The 17,922-nt window shown below is 49.3% G+C and overlaps 1 protein-coding gene across 2 annotated transcripts; it reads right to left on the bottom strand.

The window, feature by feature from the left end:
* Window positions 1–204: 204 nt before the first annotated feature.
* Window positions 205–16,237, bottom strand: LOC146295336 (glutamate receptor ionotropic, kainate 5). 2 transcript variants are annotated; one of them, XM_084695424.1, is made up of 19 exons: window positions 16,123–16,237; window positions 15,317–15,481; window positions 14,583–14,680; window positions 13,327–13,492; window positions 12,383–12,561; window positions 12,124–12,177; window positions 11,307–11,468; window positions 10,202–10,354; window positions 8,972–9,076; window positions 8,680–8,787; window positions 8,172–8,375; window positions 6,650–6,763; window positions 5,927–6,036; window positions 5,583–5,756; window positions 5,133–5,298; window positions 4,744–4,969; window positions 3,171–3,299; window positions 2,515–2,687; window positions 205–1,663 (listed from the first exon to the last, which is right to left on the bottom strand). In XM_084695424.1, exons 1-19 carry the CDS (start codon window positions 16,235–16,237, stop codon window positions 1,019–1,021), a joined length of 3,246 nt encoding a protein of 1,081 aa, XP_084551550.1. In that variant the 3' UTR covers window positions 205–1,018. The 2 variants fall into 2 exon arrangements, with proteins under 2 accessions (XP_084551550.1, XP_084551551.1); XM_084695425.1 differs by having other exon boundaries at window positions 2,566–2,687.
* Window positions 16,238–17,922: the final 1,685 nt, after the last annotated feature.

The following is a 17,922-nucleotide window of genomic DNA, read 5'->3' as shown; positions in this document are numbered from 1 at the left end:
CACACACACACACACGCAGACACACACACACACACGCAGACACACACACACACACACACGCACACACACACACACAGACACACAAATATATATATATTTATATATATATATATATATATATATATATATATATAATATGTCCATGTGCATTTGTCTTTTCATAAACAAGTATGTAGCAATATAGTCATAATACTTGTTGAGGCTTTTTTATGTATCTTCCCATTAATTCCATCATGTCACTTCTACCGTCCACTTCAATCAGGATTATGTCTGATGGATGCACACCAGATTTTTCCATGACGATAAAGACACAAAATTCATGGAGACAGGAACACAAAAATTAAATAAAAGGAAAGAAAAATAAAACCAGGTAGAAAAGAAAATACATGTTTAAAGTCTGTAACTCGAAGAAGAAGAACCAACAGTTTTTCAGTCCTCAGTTTACTCCTCATATAGAAGATAGAAGTTCTCAGGTGATCCCCCTCCAGTTAGTACGAGAGAGTCCATGACATTACATGTCTTACAAGTCTCATACATGTTTAGGTCTTTATAAACCTCTCGGGGCATTGTGGGATAGTTCAGGTCACCCTATCAGGTTGAGCAGAAAGATGGAGTTCTAGATTCCTGAGACAGGAGAGCTAACAACAACGCTCAGGTGTGTTCCGGAAAAAAGTCCCTCCTGATGTCGCAGATGGCCTGTTGCATAACAACATGGAGACCATTGGTTCTTTCCACTGGAGAGATAGGGAGAGGCAATGCTGGGGTCTCTCTCTCTTTATTACATATCTGTCTCTCTCTCTCCTCAGCTGTCCTCTAGTCTCCAGGCATGGTTGAACCATAAACAAGTGTACTGGTTGAGTGTGGGTTAACCAGTTTACTGCTTCAGAGAAAACAAACTGAGCGGGTATTTCCCCCCAAAAACCCTACGGACAGGACCCAGTGGGTTGTTACATCCATCCATGTCACATGTTTACCACCTTCACCCCATCAAAACCCCCCCCTCAAATCCCTCCCCCCCTCAGTTTTGTGTCCCTAACAGGTCTGTCTGGGGTGTTTTGGCGGGGGGTATAGGTCGCGGGGGAGGGGTGGGCTTGGGTTTGGGTCTTCTTGCCGGGCTGGCCGAGCCTCCTCCCTCGCTGTCAGTATTGGTGGAGGAAGGGGGCATGGGTGGTGGTAGGCGTGGCAATGACATGGAGGAGTGGCCGATGGGCAGGGCCGGGACCCGCGGACAGGAAGAGACGGACCTCATGCTCTGGATCCGCCGGCACTCCTGGCAGATGCGGACGTGAGTGCAACTGGCTCGGGAGGGAGGCGGAGCCACCGCGTTGGACGCCGCCAGGGGCGGGGGAGGGGGCGGGGTGGTGTTGGCTCCCAGGGGGTCCTCTAGGAGACGCTGTGGCCCAGGGCCCATGTCGGCTGGGCCGCCCATGGCCCCTGGCCCGCCCCCGGTGAGGGGTCCCGCGCCGCTGTACAGCTTGCCGTTGCTGAGGCGCATTTCTCGAACCAGGCGTATGGGCCGGGGGGCGCCCAGAGCGAGGCGAGAGGGGTGGCGCAGGACTCCGCCCCCTGTGCTGGTGAGGGGGCGTCGCCGCCGGGAGCGGGAGCTCTTCTTACAGGAGATGGCATTGCGGAACTCGCTCAGCATCTCCTGGCAGACCGACACCTGAGGTGGGGGGGAGGTGCAAACCCATCAAGCCAAAGATGGAAACAGCTGCTCCCAAAGTGTGTCTGTACTTTCCGGTGGGAGTGTCTGAGGGCTTTCTGTGCTTGAATGTCATTTCAATGCGTCTATGTGTGTGTCTGGAAGCGTGTGTGTGTGTTTTTTTGGGTGGCTTTCTGTGTGTTTAAGTGTTTAAGTGTGTGAAACAGAATATCTTCTAGTGTTCCTCTGGAGCTAACAGTGTAACGTTGTGGGCCCCATGATGGAATGTGCCTCCTCTCTCAGCAAAGATAACCGGCTAGCATCACATTTATCTGGAAGCATCACAGCTAGAGATAGAGACTCAGAGGCAGAAAAACACCAGCAATACAAACAAACAGAGATAGAGAGAGAGAGCAAATGAAAGTCAGGAACAGTATCATCTATCCAGACAGAATAACATAAACCGTCCACTCTGGAGCAGTGGATGGAATAGCAATGAGACGATATAGAGAGAGAGAGAGTGACAAAGAAAGAGAGAAGGAGAGACTGATGGAGAAGGAGAGGGAGAGGGAGGGAGGTAGGTAGGGGAGAGGGAGGGAGAAGGAGAGAGGGAGGGAATGAGTGAAATAGTGGAGGACAGAAAGAAAGAGAAGGGGAGATAAAGGAGAGAAAGAAAGAAAGAAGGACATGAGGGGGAATAAGAAAAGAAAGGATGCAATAGGAAGAAAGGAAGAAAACAGCTCTGCGATCGCCTTCCATTTGTACTGTCAGCACTAAAGCACGTCACACTGCTACACACACGCGCGCACACACACAAACGCATGCAGACAAACGAGCAAGGAGCTGGCTGGCACGTTGCCATGGGAACCTACTGGCGGGTGTCTGTGGCTGCGGCCGGGCCCGTGGCAGGCGTGAGGGCGTACCTCATCAGTCTCCGCCGAACGCCGCATCGACCACACAAACTCCATGATGGCCACGAACACGGCAATAATGAGGCCACAGATGAGGACCACGAAGATCCCTCCGATGTTCTCCATGCCCAGACCTGGAACACACACACACACACCTACTTTAAGGATTTTCCCCTTGAACTTCATTACTGTATTCTGCAGCAGTATCACTAGAAGGAGATTCTTCATCTTCAAAGATGCTATGAAGACAGTGAGAACACTAGTTTCTTAGATCTGACTCCAGGAGATCCCTTGTTTGTTTACACAATCACTGACTTGCTCATTTACCCAGCGCCCATGGGGCCTGAGGGGGCACAGCCGGAACACAAACACAGATGCTGCCAGACATTTGGAGCTCTGCCTGCCTGCCTGCCTGCCTGTCTGTCTGTCTGTCTGTCTGTCTGTCTGTCTGCCTGTCTTTCTGTCTGTCTGCTTGTCTGCCTGTTTACAGCATCTCTATGCAAGCCTTGAGCAATGTGCAACAGGAAGAGTAGTCCTAGTCAAGACAATGGAGATTCAACACCTAGATGCTCACACACACACACACCTATATATAAACATGCAGCCACAACACCCACCCTTGGCTCTGTGGTCCTCCTCTCTGGGGCACTGCCCCCCCTCCCACCACCTCCTCTTCAGGATCTCCAGCCTGTTGTTTTCCTGCAGCTGCAGCACCCCCAGAGTGATCTCATCTCTGAACGGAGAGCCTGGGGAGGGGGGTGAGGGGAGGGTAAAGGGAGGGAGAAATAAGGGAGTGGAGGTGTGTGTGAGGAGGAGTGAGGGAAGGGAGGAGGAAGGTGGGGTGACATTGTTAGCAGTGATTACAAGGCTGTGTGTGTTGTTGTTTGTTGTTATTGATTTGTCCCCGCACTTCTTCTCTCTGGCAGTGTTCTGTGAGGCCCTGAGTGACTGTGCCAATAATGCTTTATTGATTCAGATTGAAATGAGTGAGGAAGAAAGGAAACAAAAAGAAGAGAAAGGAGAGGAGCGGGAAAGGGGAGGCACGAGAACAGTGATGGACTGTCCTCGATAAAGAGAGGATAATTGTTTCTCGCCTCTATAGGCTGCAATCATCCTGTCACTGGTGAACAGGTGGCAGCCAATTAGCAGCCCCGACTCTGGCGCATCAACGTTGCCAAGGAGGTGGCAACCGTGTCCATGGTGACAGGTTTGTGGCCATGACACCAGGTGTTATTTTTCACCTGTGGGCTCTCTCTGTCCTCTTCACCAGGAAACAGACAACTATTGATATTCTGTTCTCTGAAATGAAGTGTTTTGATTGCTGGACAATGTCACAAGCAAACCAATAATGGATCTTTCTGCAGAGAGAGTAAAGGATGCTGGTCCTTAAGGGAAGTAAAGATCTCCACAAAACAAGCTGTAGGGTAACAGACACAGAAAATGAAAACCATTTATTCTTTGACTACCTTAAGGATGAAGACCTCTCCTTTCTTAGATGCTTTTCAATCTCACTTTTGTTTCGATATAGGTTTGAATAGTTTGGAGTTGGTTACTAGAGGGATAGAGAGTGTGTGTGGAGGTGTGTGTGTACATGCGTGTGCGGAGAAGAGAAAGAAGGGGGGAGTCGGACCTCCACCAAAAGAATCATCTAGCCTGAAGCTACAATTTGTTACTCTCCAGCCAATCAGAACCTCCAAGCCTGATGTTTTAAAAGCCCTGCAGCACAAAGGATGTTAGAGAAGAGAGAGAGAGAATAAGAGAAAGCTGGATAGAGGGAAGTAGAATAAGAGAAAATAGAAGAGGGATGAGGCAGATGTCAGGGCGCTACTCTTTTATAAGTTAGCTGAAGTGTGTGGAACCCCAAAAGACCCAAACTCTTTAGAACAACCAGAGAGTTTATCCTCTTGATCTGTTTCCACCTGCACCTGTTCTCCACTCCCAACTGCAGATGCATCCCCATCACGCTGGGAGGAGGAAACTATATTCACCGTTATCTTCACTTTCCTCCCTCTCGCTCTCCCTCCTTCCCCTACCTGTCTTATCCTGTCTCCAAGCAGCTGCTGTCTCACCAAGTTCTTTCTCCCTCCTTTTCTTTTCCTAATTTCCCGCTCTCTCGCCCAAAGGATTCAGGTATCCCTCCCTCCCTCCCTCCCTCCGTCCACTCCCTCCCTCCCTCACTCCCTCCCTCACCTAGGGGCATGCCGATGCCGTAGCCCTTGGTGTCCAGCAGGCCTCCTATCTGCGTCAGGTTGCAGTTGAGGAGGCGGTAGTACTCGTTCATGGTACTCTCCATCAGGAAGGCGTACTTGGAGTTGAGCACGCGGGCGATGCCCTCCTCCGTGCTCTTCACAAACACGCTGGGCTGCTTGGAGTGCATGTAGTTCCACATGCGCTGGTAGGTCTGGTACCGGGAGTTCTGCACAAGGAGGGAAAGAAAGAAATAGAGAGAGAGAGAGAGAGAGAGAGAGAGAGAGAGAGAGAGAGAGAGAGAGAGAGAGAGAGAAAGGGAGAGATGGAATGAGGCAGCAAGCTCTGAAAAGTAAGGTCAGTGGACCACACACATACACACACACACACACCATAAAGAAGGTCATTGTGCTCCCTCCCTGGATGGTTCCGTACTGGATGTTGGTCTGGTCTGCCAGATCGTCAGGTGACTCTATGGGCACCTCCATCCTCTGGACGGTCAGGAAGGCTGCCAGGTTGGCCGTGTAGGAAGAGATGATGATGAGGGTGAACGCCCACCTGAGGGAGAAGCACATCCACACAGACAGCTGTAGGCTGGCTCAGCTGCACAGTGTGTGTATGTGTGTGTGCGCGTGTGTGCGTGTGTGTTTACGGGCACGCCCGTGTGTGTGTGTAAATGTAAACATTTACTAAGAAATCAGAATATTCGCAGAATATTCCCAAATGTTTACAGGCCCTTCCGGGCACGAGCACCATCGTCTCCACTGCACACGCACATAAACACATGCACAGATACACACACACACAGGTACACACAGACGCATCCACACGGACACACTCACCAGACCCCACTCACACAGCGTGTGGAGAGGGCTCGGGGCATGATCTCTGAGCCCTGTTGCATGAAGCCTCCTATGGGGAACCACAGGCTGTTCCCCAGGGTGTACTGGTTCTCCAGCATGTCCCTGCGCTCCCGCAGACACGGGTGGGGGTTGTACCACTCGTACGGGCTCAGCCTGGAGGGGAAGGAAACCAGGTCAGAGAAATGAAGCACACCCCAAGGTACAGGCAGGCAGATAGACAACATACATGACCCAACTGTGGGATTTTTACACTCTGTAGAGTAGTTTTTGTCCACTCTGTGCAGTTCTAGTCCCCCACCACCAGGTGGGGGTGTTGCATCTACCTGGCTGCCAGGAAAAGCACACAGCTCACGGCCAGGTAGGCCAGGAGCATGAAGAGCCAGACCGCGGGGGAGAAGGGATCCAGGAAGGAGAAGTATCCTGGTTTCCTGCCCTGGAAGCGTCCATAGAGAATAGAGGTTAGACTGGGGTGGGGGTGGTAGAGAGCTTAGTGGTCAGGTTTTCTCTTTCTAAGAAAACACGCGGCCCAAGACCAAGACCCCGTGAGCAGTGCTTCACACTGATTCACATTGTATTTCAGACACCAGGGGGCACAGTGTTAACATGTCACTGCTGGGGGGGAGGGTGAGTGTGTCCAAGCCAAGCCGTGCATGTGTCCTGTTTACTGGTAAACAAACACACAGCGCTAACCAGTAAACAGCTTGAGTCATCAGACAGCCGATGCTCTGGCCTGTGAGCTCCATAACCCCATAATAGATGAGCTAAGGTCTGCAGTCTGGAGAGGCTTGTTAGCCTGTCCATTACCCAGTGAGCCAGCATAATTACTGCAACATAGACACACTCGCATGGATAACTCTGTCTGGGGACAGTCATCCATGTCACGCTTCTTATTGAGCATCACATATGTGTACCACTGCTGCATTTCAGTCTGGAGTAATATGGAACTCAACATGTTGTGAAAAGCTCTGCTGTGTGTATGTGTGTGTGTGAGAGTGAGTGTGTGAGTGTGTATAGGCATAAGCAGGTGAGAGTGTGTGGTGCCTTACCAGATGGACCCTGTACAGGATGCTGATACCCAGAGACATGAAAGGTTTGGAGAAGTCAATCACTTTCTCTCTCTCTGAGGTAATGGTAAAGCCTGCTACAGCCAGGTCTGCCTTCTGCGGGAGGGAGAGAGAGAGAGATAAAGAGAGAAAGAGACAAAGAGACAAAGAAAAAGTAAGAAATACAGTGTAAGAAAAGGAGAAAAGGGGGATGAAAAGGTGATGGGGTGACAAGCGGGGGAAGAGAGAACAAGGGGTCAAACTGCATTCGTTTTTTTGTGGACATAAAAGCATGACTGACACCTAAAGAACACAGCAGCACACTGAAGTTAGGAGCACAGCTAGACACGCAGGAGAGAAACAAGGAGAAAGGAGGGAGGGAGAAAGAGAGGGAAGGAGGGAGGGAGAAAGAGAGGGAAGGAGGGAGGGAGCAAGAGAGGGAAGGAGGGAGGGAGAAAGACAGGGAAGGAGGGATGGAGAAAGACAGGGAAGGAGGGAGGGGGAAACGTTGGCCAGGGAGGTAAAGAAGGGCGGACAGAGTGGTAGAGGACAAAAGGAGCAACGCGCAGATATGGACCCTGAAAGCAGTCTGCCCCAAACACATCCGTGTCTTAATTACAGCTTAATTGATTAATGAGGACATACTCGTTAGCTAGTTTCCCCCACTTTCATCTGACAGAAGCACTGGCGGAGGGGTAGTGTGTGCGTGTGTGCGTGTGTGTGTCTGTGACTGAAGAATGTGTTCAATGAGAAAGTGAGGGGGAGTGTGTGTGGCTCATGGAATTGACATAAGTAGATGTGTGTGAATGTATGGGTTCTCCACTGAGAGGGTGTCTCTGAGTACACTCAAGAGAGTGTGTTCATTTGACTTGAGTGTGGGTCTGTGGCCCTCGTCCTTGCCTGTGCGTGCGCCCGCATGCACGCAGTGTGTGTGTGTGTGTGTGTGAGAGAGAGAGAGAGAGAGAGAGAGTGTCGACCCAGCTAAGGATCAGGGGCCTAATTGAAAAACCACTGCATAATTAGTGACAAAGAGAGACTTGATTAGCCTCTTAACAGTTTTACAAGGTCACCCACGCACGCGCGCGCACACAGAGCACTTCCCTATGGAGGACCATACACAGGGGCAGGCCGAGGTCATTACTTTTCCAGCCATCTCCATTATCATCCCCATCATCATTATCATGGTCATTATCAGCAGCGTTCTTACAGCCATGGGAGGCAGAGGCAGATGCACTGCTGTAGATAACATCAGTAATTGCTGCTGTGTCGTTTTAGTTGCTGCAACATAGGCTCTTGAAGTAGGTTGTTATGGCAACGGTTGTGGTGCTTGGCCTGGGTTGTGACAGAGATAACAAAAAGGATCGGGACAACAAAACCCCTCTCCTCTCTGTAGTGGAATGTGTTTGTGTATCTATAGGTCTGTGTGTTTCTCTATGTCTGTGTGACTTTTAATGTGTGTGTGTGTGGGAATGCGTGTGTGTGTGGGAGTGCGTGTGTGTGTGTGTGGGAGTGTCTGCGTTCTCACCCTATTGATGAGCTCCCCCACCATGCCGGTCCAGGATCCATTGGGTTCTGGAGCTCCATACAGCCCGTCATCCACCAGCTTGATCCTGAAGGAGAACTTGAGTGTGCCTGACAGCTCTTTCAACATGTCCACACAGAATCCTTCATACTGGTCGTTACCATGGAAATCCTGGAAGTTGGATTTACGCATCACGTATGGATTCTCCTGCAATGGACAGAGTGAACCCGATGTAAATTATCGCCAGCGTGGAATCTAGTCCAGGCAAGAGGACCAGTTAGAGTTGACATCAGAATGTTCCCTTTTAATGAAATGTCAGTCAGAGGGCTATTTCTGTGACAAACGTCCACCCTCCTACAGATGCAGTAAATGATCCTCATGCTTCCACGGTCTTCCATCTTCCACCTATGCTTCTGGCCTCTGTTCTGTTACTGTGGTTACTGAGGTAGCAGTACCTTTCACACGGTCGGTCACAGGTTGTGGGAGATGACAGAGTAGGTAGCAGACTAACCAGGATGGTGGTGACTACGAGAGTCTTGTTGGCCAGAGTCTCAGCCACGTTCACATCCAGAGAGGTCGAGTTCATCGCCAGAGTGTTATTGGAGTACCAAATACCAATCTGAGGAGAGAAGAAGACAGCGGTGGAGAGAGAGAGGGATGAGGGTGAAGAAAGGGAAGGAGGAGTATGGGGAACAAATTCTTGATTAACGTCTCAATCAATGAGAAAGCATAGCCTGCTATTTGACCCCTTGAGCCGCGACCACTCTGTAACCCGCGACCCCGTGACCCTGTGACACGCTGACCTCTTTATGACCACCGCGGTGCTTTTCCAGGATCCTCAGGGTGTAGTTGGTTCTCTGGCCTTTACTGTTGAACTCCACTCTGCCTGTCAAACCATCATACTCCACCTGGGGGGAGAAAGTGGTGGGTGTGAAGGGGAGGCCAGATATACAAAGGAAGAGAGGGCCAGAGAGGTGGAGCGGAAATAGAGTGAAAAGACAAAGAGAAGAAAAAGCAGAGCCAAAGAGGTAGTTGGGAAAGGGAGAGAGGGGAGAGAGGGAAGAGAGGGAAGAGAGGGAAAAGAGGGAGAGAGAGATCAGCATGGCTGATCCTAGACAAACAGCATTGTATCGCGTAGCTGCCAGAGCTGAGACACGGGGGAGCACAGACGGAGAGAGAGAGAGAGAGAGAGACAGAGAGAGAGAGAGAGAGAGAGAGAGAGAGAGAGAGAGAGAGAGAGAGAGAGAGAGAGAGAGAGAGAGAGAGAGAGAGAGAGAGAGAGAGGGAGAGAGGTTAGCAAAAGGGAATCATTCCCCCAAAACAGGAGGCGTGAAGCACGGACAAGATGGAGGGAAATATGGAGGGATAAGGGGACCAGGGAGGAGAGAAGGGGAGTGGAACTGCTGCCAAAGAGAGTAAGGGGATGACGGAAGGATGCTCGGAGTGCAAGAGAACAATGTCTGGGAGGGAAAGAGGGATGAGCGGAGAGACAGATGGAGAGAGATAGGAGGTGGCAGACACAAATTGGAGAGGAGACAAATCGAAGAGGAGGGGGTTGTTGGAGAAACAGAGACAACCCCCTGACCACAACAAAAACAATCCTGATGAGAATACAACACTGCTGCCAACCAGAACAACACAACACAACACTGCTGCCAAAAACAACAACAACAACAGAACACCGCTGCTAACAACAACAGCAACAACACAACAACAACAACACCTATAGACTCTGATGAAGAAGACAACACCAATGGAAAATCAATCCTAAGCAGAAAAACAACAAACAATGCTAAGCCTTTGAATGGGATCTCATTTCGTCCCTTGACGCCGAGCAGATGGAGTTGATCTCTAATGCAGGCCCTCTTGTTCACAAGGGTGTGTAATGCAACACGCTACAGCATCGCAGGGCACAGCCTGTTCCTCCTTCAGTGCCCCAACTCACTGCTCTAAGTTAGCATGTGGAGACAGTGTGATGTGATTGTGTGTTGCCAGGGGTTCCCGTGCAGAGTTAGGGTGTTGCTAAGCGTTACCATGCGGAGGTAGTTCATCAGGCTGGTCCCGTGCTGCCAGATGAGAGGAGAGGTGCAGCTGAGAGGCTTGACCCCAATCTCCTGACTCCTGTTCAGCTCCTGGACAGCACCCACGACCACGTGCACCGCGTCAAACATGAGGGCCGAGGACAGCTGGGGGGAGGCACAGGGCGAGGGGGGGGGGTTAGAGAGGGGAGTGGGGAAGGATAGTGGGAGGAAGAAAGCAGGAGAGAGAAGGGTGAAAAACACATTGATTAAATTGTTTATTGCTCGCAAAGTCACAAAGGGCGTGGTACATAGAATGAGGCGGGCACAGAACAGACAGAGAGAGATCGAGAGAGGGAGAGACAGAGTGGCGAGAACAGGGGGGAGGGAGAGAGAGAAAGAGAGGGATGAGAAAGAGGAGGTGTGTGAGAGGAGAGGAACGCACAAGTGACAGATTGTAAAGCGGAGAGGAACAGGAATGTTGGATATCAACATTACTCAATCAGCGGCCCATGTGCGAGCATTGTCTCCGTTGGCCAATCAGACATGAGCGTTACTAGGTCCGTCCAGCCATCACTCAGAGTGACAGCACGTGAATCAAACTGATTGCTTGTGGCAGCTGGGCAACTGCTCACAACTTATAGTGTAAAAAAGAAATAGCAGGAGGTGTGTGTGTGTGTGTGGCATGTGTCTACACAGATGCAGTGTGAATGTGTGTGTGCACTAACAGAGTGTATGAGTGATGGCACGGACCAGGATGTGTCAGATTGAAAGTCCTATCAGTACTAAAACACATACTGTATGACGTCAGTGAAATATGAGCTACATAAATCGTTTACAGGAACCAGAAAAAAACTGGATTAAATGAGAGATGTGGACAAGCCCTGTGAGATGTTCATAGTTCTCACTGAAGGGTTCCACTAGGAACGGTGTATTCGTAACCAAGAACAGCTTAAACAAGGATGTTCTCTTTCCAAGCGCTAATATGTCGAATAAAACCCAGAGTATAAAAAATACCCTGGGTACTGAGATCTAGAGGCTGGGAATAGGAGTATGAGCATATGGTCAGTATACTATGTGAGTGTTGAAGTGCTGAAGTGTTGTATGTTCCGGTCCTCACCGCAGGGCCTGGGTAGGGGCTGAGGTCACAGCCCTCTCTCCAGGACAGGTTCAGGCTTCTGATGAACTCCAGGTAGAAGGGATGCGAACTGTTGAGCATGGAAAAACCCACAATGTTGGACTGCTCGTCAACAACATCGTCCAATCGGAGCAAAGGGAAGTCCTGAGGAACAAAAAGGTGGAGGGGGTCAAGCCAGAAGGTCGAGGTAAGTGGGTGGGGCTATGAGGTTTGTCGGTCTGTGTTTTATTGAGACAGGCACAGGGCGCGTTATGATGACATCACCAGACCTAGGGCATGAGTCTGGTCTTCCACCTGCAGGCCATGCAGGCAGACAGGCCATGCATTTTATCAAGCAGTTTATCAAGATGGGCGAAAAAGACAGACAGAGATGGAGAGAGGGAGAGAGGGATGGAGAGGAAAAAAGAAAGAGAGAGAGGGATGTCATGATTTATAGATTTTTGGTTCCTATCCAAAGTTGGGATAAGTGCAGTTTTGCCCTTGAAGAGTCAACTGCCCTTGTAGGAGAAAAGCTGGGAGAACGCCCTGCATACCAGGCGACTGTTAGCAGGGATACGATGTAGAAATATTATTAACTATGGATGTCACCTCACGCAAGGGCACGCGGCGTGCAGCAACATAATGATGACAAACTGCCCCGGACCAGCATGCATTTCAGATGAGAAACCGGACACACATTTGGCCCGTCATTCATGGCAGGAGTTACCACAGGGGCATGTGGGCACAGCTGGCAGAGGAGGGGAGGCTCCCCATTTGTGTTTATGGGGACATACGAGTTTTGATTGGTGGATGGTCTTACCATTGTGGTGAGGATGTATTTGTAAAATGCTGACGTCATGCCCAGCTCCGATGCCTGATGAAGGTGAGAAAGAGAAGGAAGAGAAAGAGAGGGAAGTAGAGAAGGGAGATAGGTAACTGTGTTTCTCTGCGATGAACATTCAGTTATATTACTGTTATTCTTTCATTGAGGAAAGTTCTGTGTTATCAGTAAAAAATATGGACAGTGTTCAGACTATGACAGTGTTCAGAGCATGGTAGTTCCAGGGGGTATTTGTTACCTTTCGGAGAATAAGGTAGGAAATGGAGGCATTGGCGTCAATGATGATTGTGGCCACCTTGTCATCTCTAATCTCCTTCAGAAGAGGGGTGGGGTCGAGGCTCTCGTCTAGCATTCTGACAGACAGTGTTTCACGTGAGATCAAGAACCGACGCACCAGCTCCTCCAATCGCAGCAGGCCTGATTTAACAAACATTTAACAAATTGAAACAAATTCAACATTATAACGTTTGATTGGTTGGTTTTATTGCCAAAGCAGAGTAAATGTTTGTGTAGGAAACAGGCAGTACCAGTTAAAACAAGAAACAAACAGTCCTTTTGGTTTTGCAGCGTTGTTTCTGTGTAGCTACATGACTGATAATGAATTCATTTTCAACTTTACATAACAAATTATATTTTACTTCCTAAGTATTACAGAACTCCCTCGGCTCCATAATCTTTATCTCCTAACATTCAGGCACCAGTGAGCTAGCCTGTTGCAAACGTTAAATTCCAGTAATAATGAACACACAAAGCCTTCGTGTGGCTTCTGATTTAACAGGGTGGGAGACAAGCAGAAAACAACAACAGAGTAACTGTCTCCTTGGAGACAAACTGTTAAAACAACAGAGGCTTGGCCAGACCAGAGCAGTCGAGTGGAAAAGTGAGAGATCGATAAAGAGCGGTGTCTAAGGAGGGGGGACGTGCGGCGGCAGTCGTATTCAGAGCATGATCACCCGCGACCTTGGGCCAAACCTGAGCAGCCGAGCACAGAGGGAGCTCATCAGGGAGGGTGTGTGTATGTGTGTGCAAGTGTATGGTAGCTCATCATTGAAGCATAATCCACTCTGTCGAGGGCTCTGGTAATCCTTCGCGTGGACTGAAGTCCCTCATACAAGAGCGTGAGGTCTCTGTGTGTGTGTGTGTGTGTGTGTGTACGTTGTGTTGGCATGTGTGCCCACTCACACTCGGCCTTGGCGCAGATGAGGCTGGCGGTGGGATAGCTGAAGGAACGCAGGATAGCACCAATGGCTAAGCTCAGGTCCTCGTTGCTAGGGTAAAGCGTAACCGAGGCAAAGCGCAGATATGGGAGTTTGGGCGTCTCCTCCGGTCCGATCTTCACATGAGGGATCTGGAACAGGAGGAAGGCTTCAGTTTCAGTGCACCACCGATATTTAGTATGTGAAACACGTTGTTCACAAACAGTAGGATGGTGTGTCTAAAAGCATGAAGACAGGATGATTCATATTAAAAGAGGAGAGGTTGAAGTGAGGGAGACGGGGGAAAGGGGATGTAGGGGTCGTGGGTTGGGTAGAGGTAAAGCTTTGTTCTCAATAACATCCTCAGTCCATCACTGAGGTGATTCCAAGCCAGAGGAGCAGAAAGCAGAAGGTGTTTCAGTTGCAGGAGCTAGTCTCCTCCAGCGGACATGCTAACAGGCTAGCACATTTTTACATCAGGATCCTCAACCCTGGGGCTCCAAACGACCCACCAGGGTTGACTTAAACTGATGGACTGGAATTTTCATTCCCCCCGGGTTGAAACCCCCTCTCTCATAACTGATTTAACGTGGAAAAAAAAGCCCTGGAGCGATAGCATGCAGAATCTAATTTTAGAGTCAGTGTGTGACTGACAGCCTATGGTAATCCGAGTACAGAAGGTTTAATATACATAGCACCTTATGGAAAAGGTCATTTAAGCGTGAAATAAAATAGGAAGCTATTATCATACATATAACTACTTATTAACTCAGGAGATCCCAGGAGATCAGGAATATAACGGTATCTCTCTGTATATCTGCAGTGATGTCTGTACTGGATAACGTTTATAACGATCTATCAAGACTTATCATATCATATAATATCTATATCATAAATCTATAGATGATCTGTAGCTGGAGTAGAGCCCCTGATTTTACAATGTTTGGGTAGATTCGCATTGCTGTATTATAAAGGATTTACATACAGTATATGCTTTAAGAGGCTAGAAAGCATGGAGGATGCTGTAGTGGAGGCGTCTGAGGCCGGGGTGTTGACGGATGAGGCCGGGGTGTTGACGGATGAGGCCGGGGTGTAGACGGATGAGGCCGGGGTGTAGACGGATGAGGCCGGGGTATTAACGGATGAGGCCGGGGTGTTGACGGATGAGGCCGGGGTGTTGACGGATGAGGCCGGGGTGTTGACGGATGAGGCCGGGGTGTACACGGATGAGGTTGGACTCACCTCCTTCTCTCCACAGATGTGACTGACAGTGGAGCCTGACGCGGGGCTAGAGGCGGGGCCTATCACTGACACCACACCCTTTGGCAATATCTGACACACTGGGGGTGGGGTGTGGGGAAGGGACGAGATGGAGTGGTCGTGGAAAGATAGAGAGGGAAGAGAAAAACAGACAGTCAGAGAAGGAAAGAAAGAAAGGTGTTACAGGCAGATAAGAGAAGAGAGGAGAGGAAGACAAGTAGCCTACACGAAAGAGGATTAGGAAGAGAGTGGATCTGCCAGCACCAGAGGAGAGGAAGAGTCAATATGTTGGACGAGTTCCAGTCGTGTCTGTGTCCTCTTCTTGGACCGTAGATCAAATTAGGCGTCAATGGAGGACACCCGTGATTAATTACTGTCATAACTGTAATCAGACTCCCTCCTCTCTCCACAGGAGATTAGACTTCTAATTCTGCCTTGCTGAACCTGTTCCCTCAGACACTAGACAGATCCCCAGCTTGTAGAGTGAGAGTGAGAGAGAAAGAGCGATAAAGGGAGAGAGAGAGAGAGTGTGTGTGTGTGTGTCTGTGCGTCTGTGTGATACTGCATTGTCATCCACATCCCAGCCATCCCTGCCTGAGATCAATGACAATTACGTCTTCCTGGTTCTGGGGGGGGGGGGGGGGGGGGGGGTATTTACTTTACAAACAAGCCATTCAATACTGAAGTCAACCATAGTGGCAGTGGTGTATACTTACTGGTGTCTGTGGTGTCATACTGGGAGTCTTTCTGCAGCTCGTAGATGTCGACCTCCACGCGGGCGCGGGACGGAGCGTCCATCAGGCTGTTGATGTTTTCTCGTGCCAAGGCCAGCGCCAGACGCTCGCCACGACCACAAGAGGACTGGTCGTCCAAGATGGCCGCTGGGGGGGGGAGGAGGGTTTGATCGACTCAGTTAACACGATTGAGCAAGCGGGAGGGGGAGAGAGGGAGAGTTGAGGCAGACGCAAAGCGATGGAGGAAGACAAGCACGCACTCAGAAACACGCACATGGACACACAGTGGACGAAAGAGAGTTTCAGCACACATGCCAGACTCCATCGCAGCCTCCGATCCAGAGAGCCACATCTTCTCAGCCCACCTGTCATCTGCCTGATGTGTGTTAGCGTACGTGTGTGAGTGTGTGTGTGTGTGGCAGCCTCTGCAGAGCTGACCTTTGACTAACATTTAGTCCATCAGTCTGATAGAAGTCAGGGCTGAGTCACACACACACACCAGACAGAAAGATCTTCCCTCAGACAGACAACACCATCACCCCTGGCAACCACCTGAATCCACAGTTAAAAGCCAACCAAAAGTATGTCCATCGACATGGATGACATGGACAGTTACAAGCTTTCTTAGCTGAGGAGGTAGAGGAGTTTTACAAGGACCGGCTGCTGTGTATCGATGAAAGATGTCTTTAGATAGTTCATCAGAACTGTACTAAGGAGAGTTGAGAATTTAGAGACACAAAGCATGACACACTCACACACACACAAACGCATGGCGGGTGTATCCTTACCCATGCGTACGGCGGCAAGGGCTGGGGTCTGGGTGAGCGAGCGAGGGGCCATGGTCAGCAGCAACAGGAAGAGGAGGAAGTGTGTCGACAGCAGCAGCGCTGGCAGAGCCGGCATCTTCCACTGCTCCTCATGGAGAACGGTGTGCTGGCTGCCTGGTCCGCCACCTGCTGGCGGGAAGGAGTCATTACAACACTGACACAGCTCGCAAGGTGTGAATGAATGATGAACCGACTAATGTAGCATTTTCAGGTGCATATATCACATCCTTAAGCTTTATTTGTCAAGCTGCGGTAACAAACAACATCATAATGGCCCATTTAAAGACATGCTGTGATGACAGACCATTACAAATTAGGACATCATCAACAATGTGACCTCAAGTGGGGAGTCACACACACACTCAAGCACAACAGCCATACACAAAGGAGTAAAGCATGAGAAATACTAAACAAAAAAGAGCTAAATTCAATTTTAAGAGAGAAAGAGAATTGAACCATAAATAACTATTTTTTCAAGGACTTTGAAAGCAAAACGAAAAAGGTATACATCTTCAAAGTGGATCACAGCTAACGGATTTGCATCAGTTACAGAGAGTCAAGTAGCCACAGGCTACCCAGTCCATCCAGCCTAGCTCCACTGCATCACACCTGCCATGGACAGGGAGTTATTCTGTCAACGGTGTGATTTGTTAGCCTTGCTAAATGTTTATCTGTCCTCGGCTATGAAGCCTCCTGTATGAATTTAAATTGGATTCCAAATTGAATTTAAATTGAGGGAGTTGAGTAGGACAGGCTGATACGAGGGAAAGACAGAAAGTGAGAGATGAGGGGTGATAAATAAAGAAGGAAAAGTGAGTTTATATAGGTGAAATAGTAGAAAAACACAATGAGAGAGAGAGATTTAGAAGAAGGGAGGGAAAAGAGAAGTAGGCTACTGAGTGACAGACAATTCAGTAGGACACTGACAGGGAAATGAGAAATGGGCTTTGGCAGAAATAAAATAAAAAATTATGCGAATTAATGACTTTCCAGTAAAAAGGAATGTCTTGTACCAAGCAAATGTTGTGTCATTGTTAGTTCCATCCTTCGGTTGACGTTACTTTATACTGGACAGCTTTTCCGACGCATCCTCCCTTCCCTTTCAACACTCCAGAACATCACAAAAGAGGACAGGGCTACAAAGGAAGATCCGGATCAAGTCCTAGTCTGTTGGATAATGGCCCTTAATACTGTCCTAAATATAAAATATTAGCATTCTTTCCCTCCGGGATAAGACGATTTTGTTGCGCTTTGCCGTCAACACGAAGTCGTCTTGCTAACTCAAACGCTTTTATGACATGGTAATCCGCTCATTTTGCCCGAGACGCGCCGCACTTCTCTGTCACGGGAAACAGCGGGATGCAGGTTAAGCGCAAGGCGCTTCCGTCATCTTTGGAGAAGCGCATGCTTTCAGACATGTAAGTGCCACTGTGGCGATGAAACGTGGAAGAAAAAACAAAGTTCACTGAACAAATTTCACTCGCGGGTGACACTAAGGAGTGTTGGTTTAGTTAAGTTCTACTATGTCTCTATGTATGAACAAAACACACTTGTTGCAAAGCTGGTGTGTTGAAAATCTGTCTAGATGTCTTAAATAGCCTCTGTGAACTGTGTTCCAGTAACCAGCAGAGCTATTGAAAGGAAGCATGCAGCTCATTAAACATGACTGACCTTATTCCCCACTTCACCTCTCATGTCCGCCCTCTCTCTGAACCCCCTACATCTATGTCAACCGTCTCCATGCAGGCCACATCAATAAGG

This window comes from Hypomesus nipponensis, chromosome 4 (assembly GCF_054491055.1).
Source record: "Hypomesus nipponensis isolate SF chromosome 4, ASM5449105v1, whole genome shotgun sequence".
Taxonomy (NCBI): Eukaryota; Metazoa; Chordata; class Actinopteri; order Osmeriformes; family Osmeridae; genus Hypomesus; species Hypomesus nipponensis.
The sequence above is the reverse complement of the archived record's forward strand: the minus strand, read 5'-3'. Positions and strand labels throughout refer to the sequence as shown.

Excerpts from the sequence above, each read along its gene's own strand:
- LOC146295336 (XM_084695424.1), bottom strand. The coding sequence starts at position 16,237 with ATGCCGGCTCTGCCAGCGCTGCTGCTGTCGACACACTTCCTCCTCTTC. Across the intron at positions 6,037-6,649 it reads TCCTGTACAGGGTCCATCTG|GGCAGGAAACCAGGATACTT; the intron begins GTAAGGCACCAC and ends GGACGCTTCCAG. Across the intron at positions 1,664-2,514 it reads GCAGCCACAGACACCCGCCA|GTGTCGGTCTGCCAGGAGAT; the intron begins GTAGGTTCCCAT and ends CCCCCACCTCAG.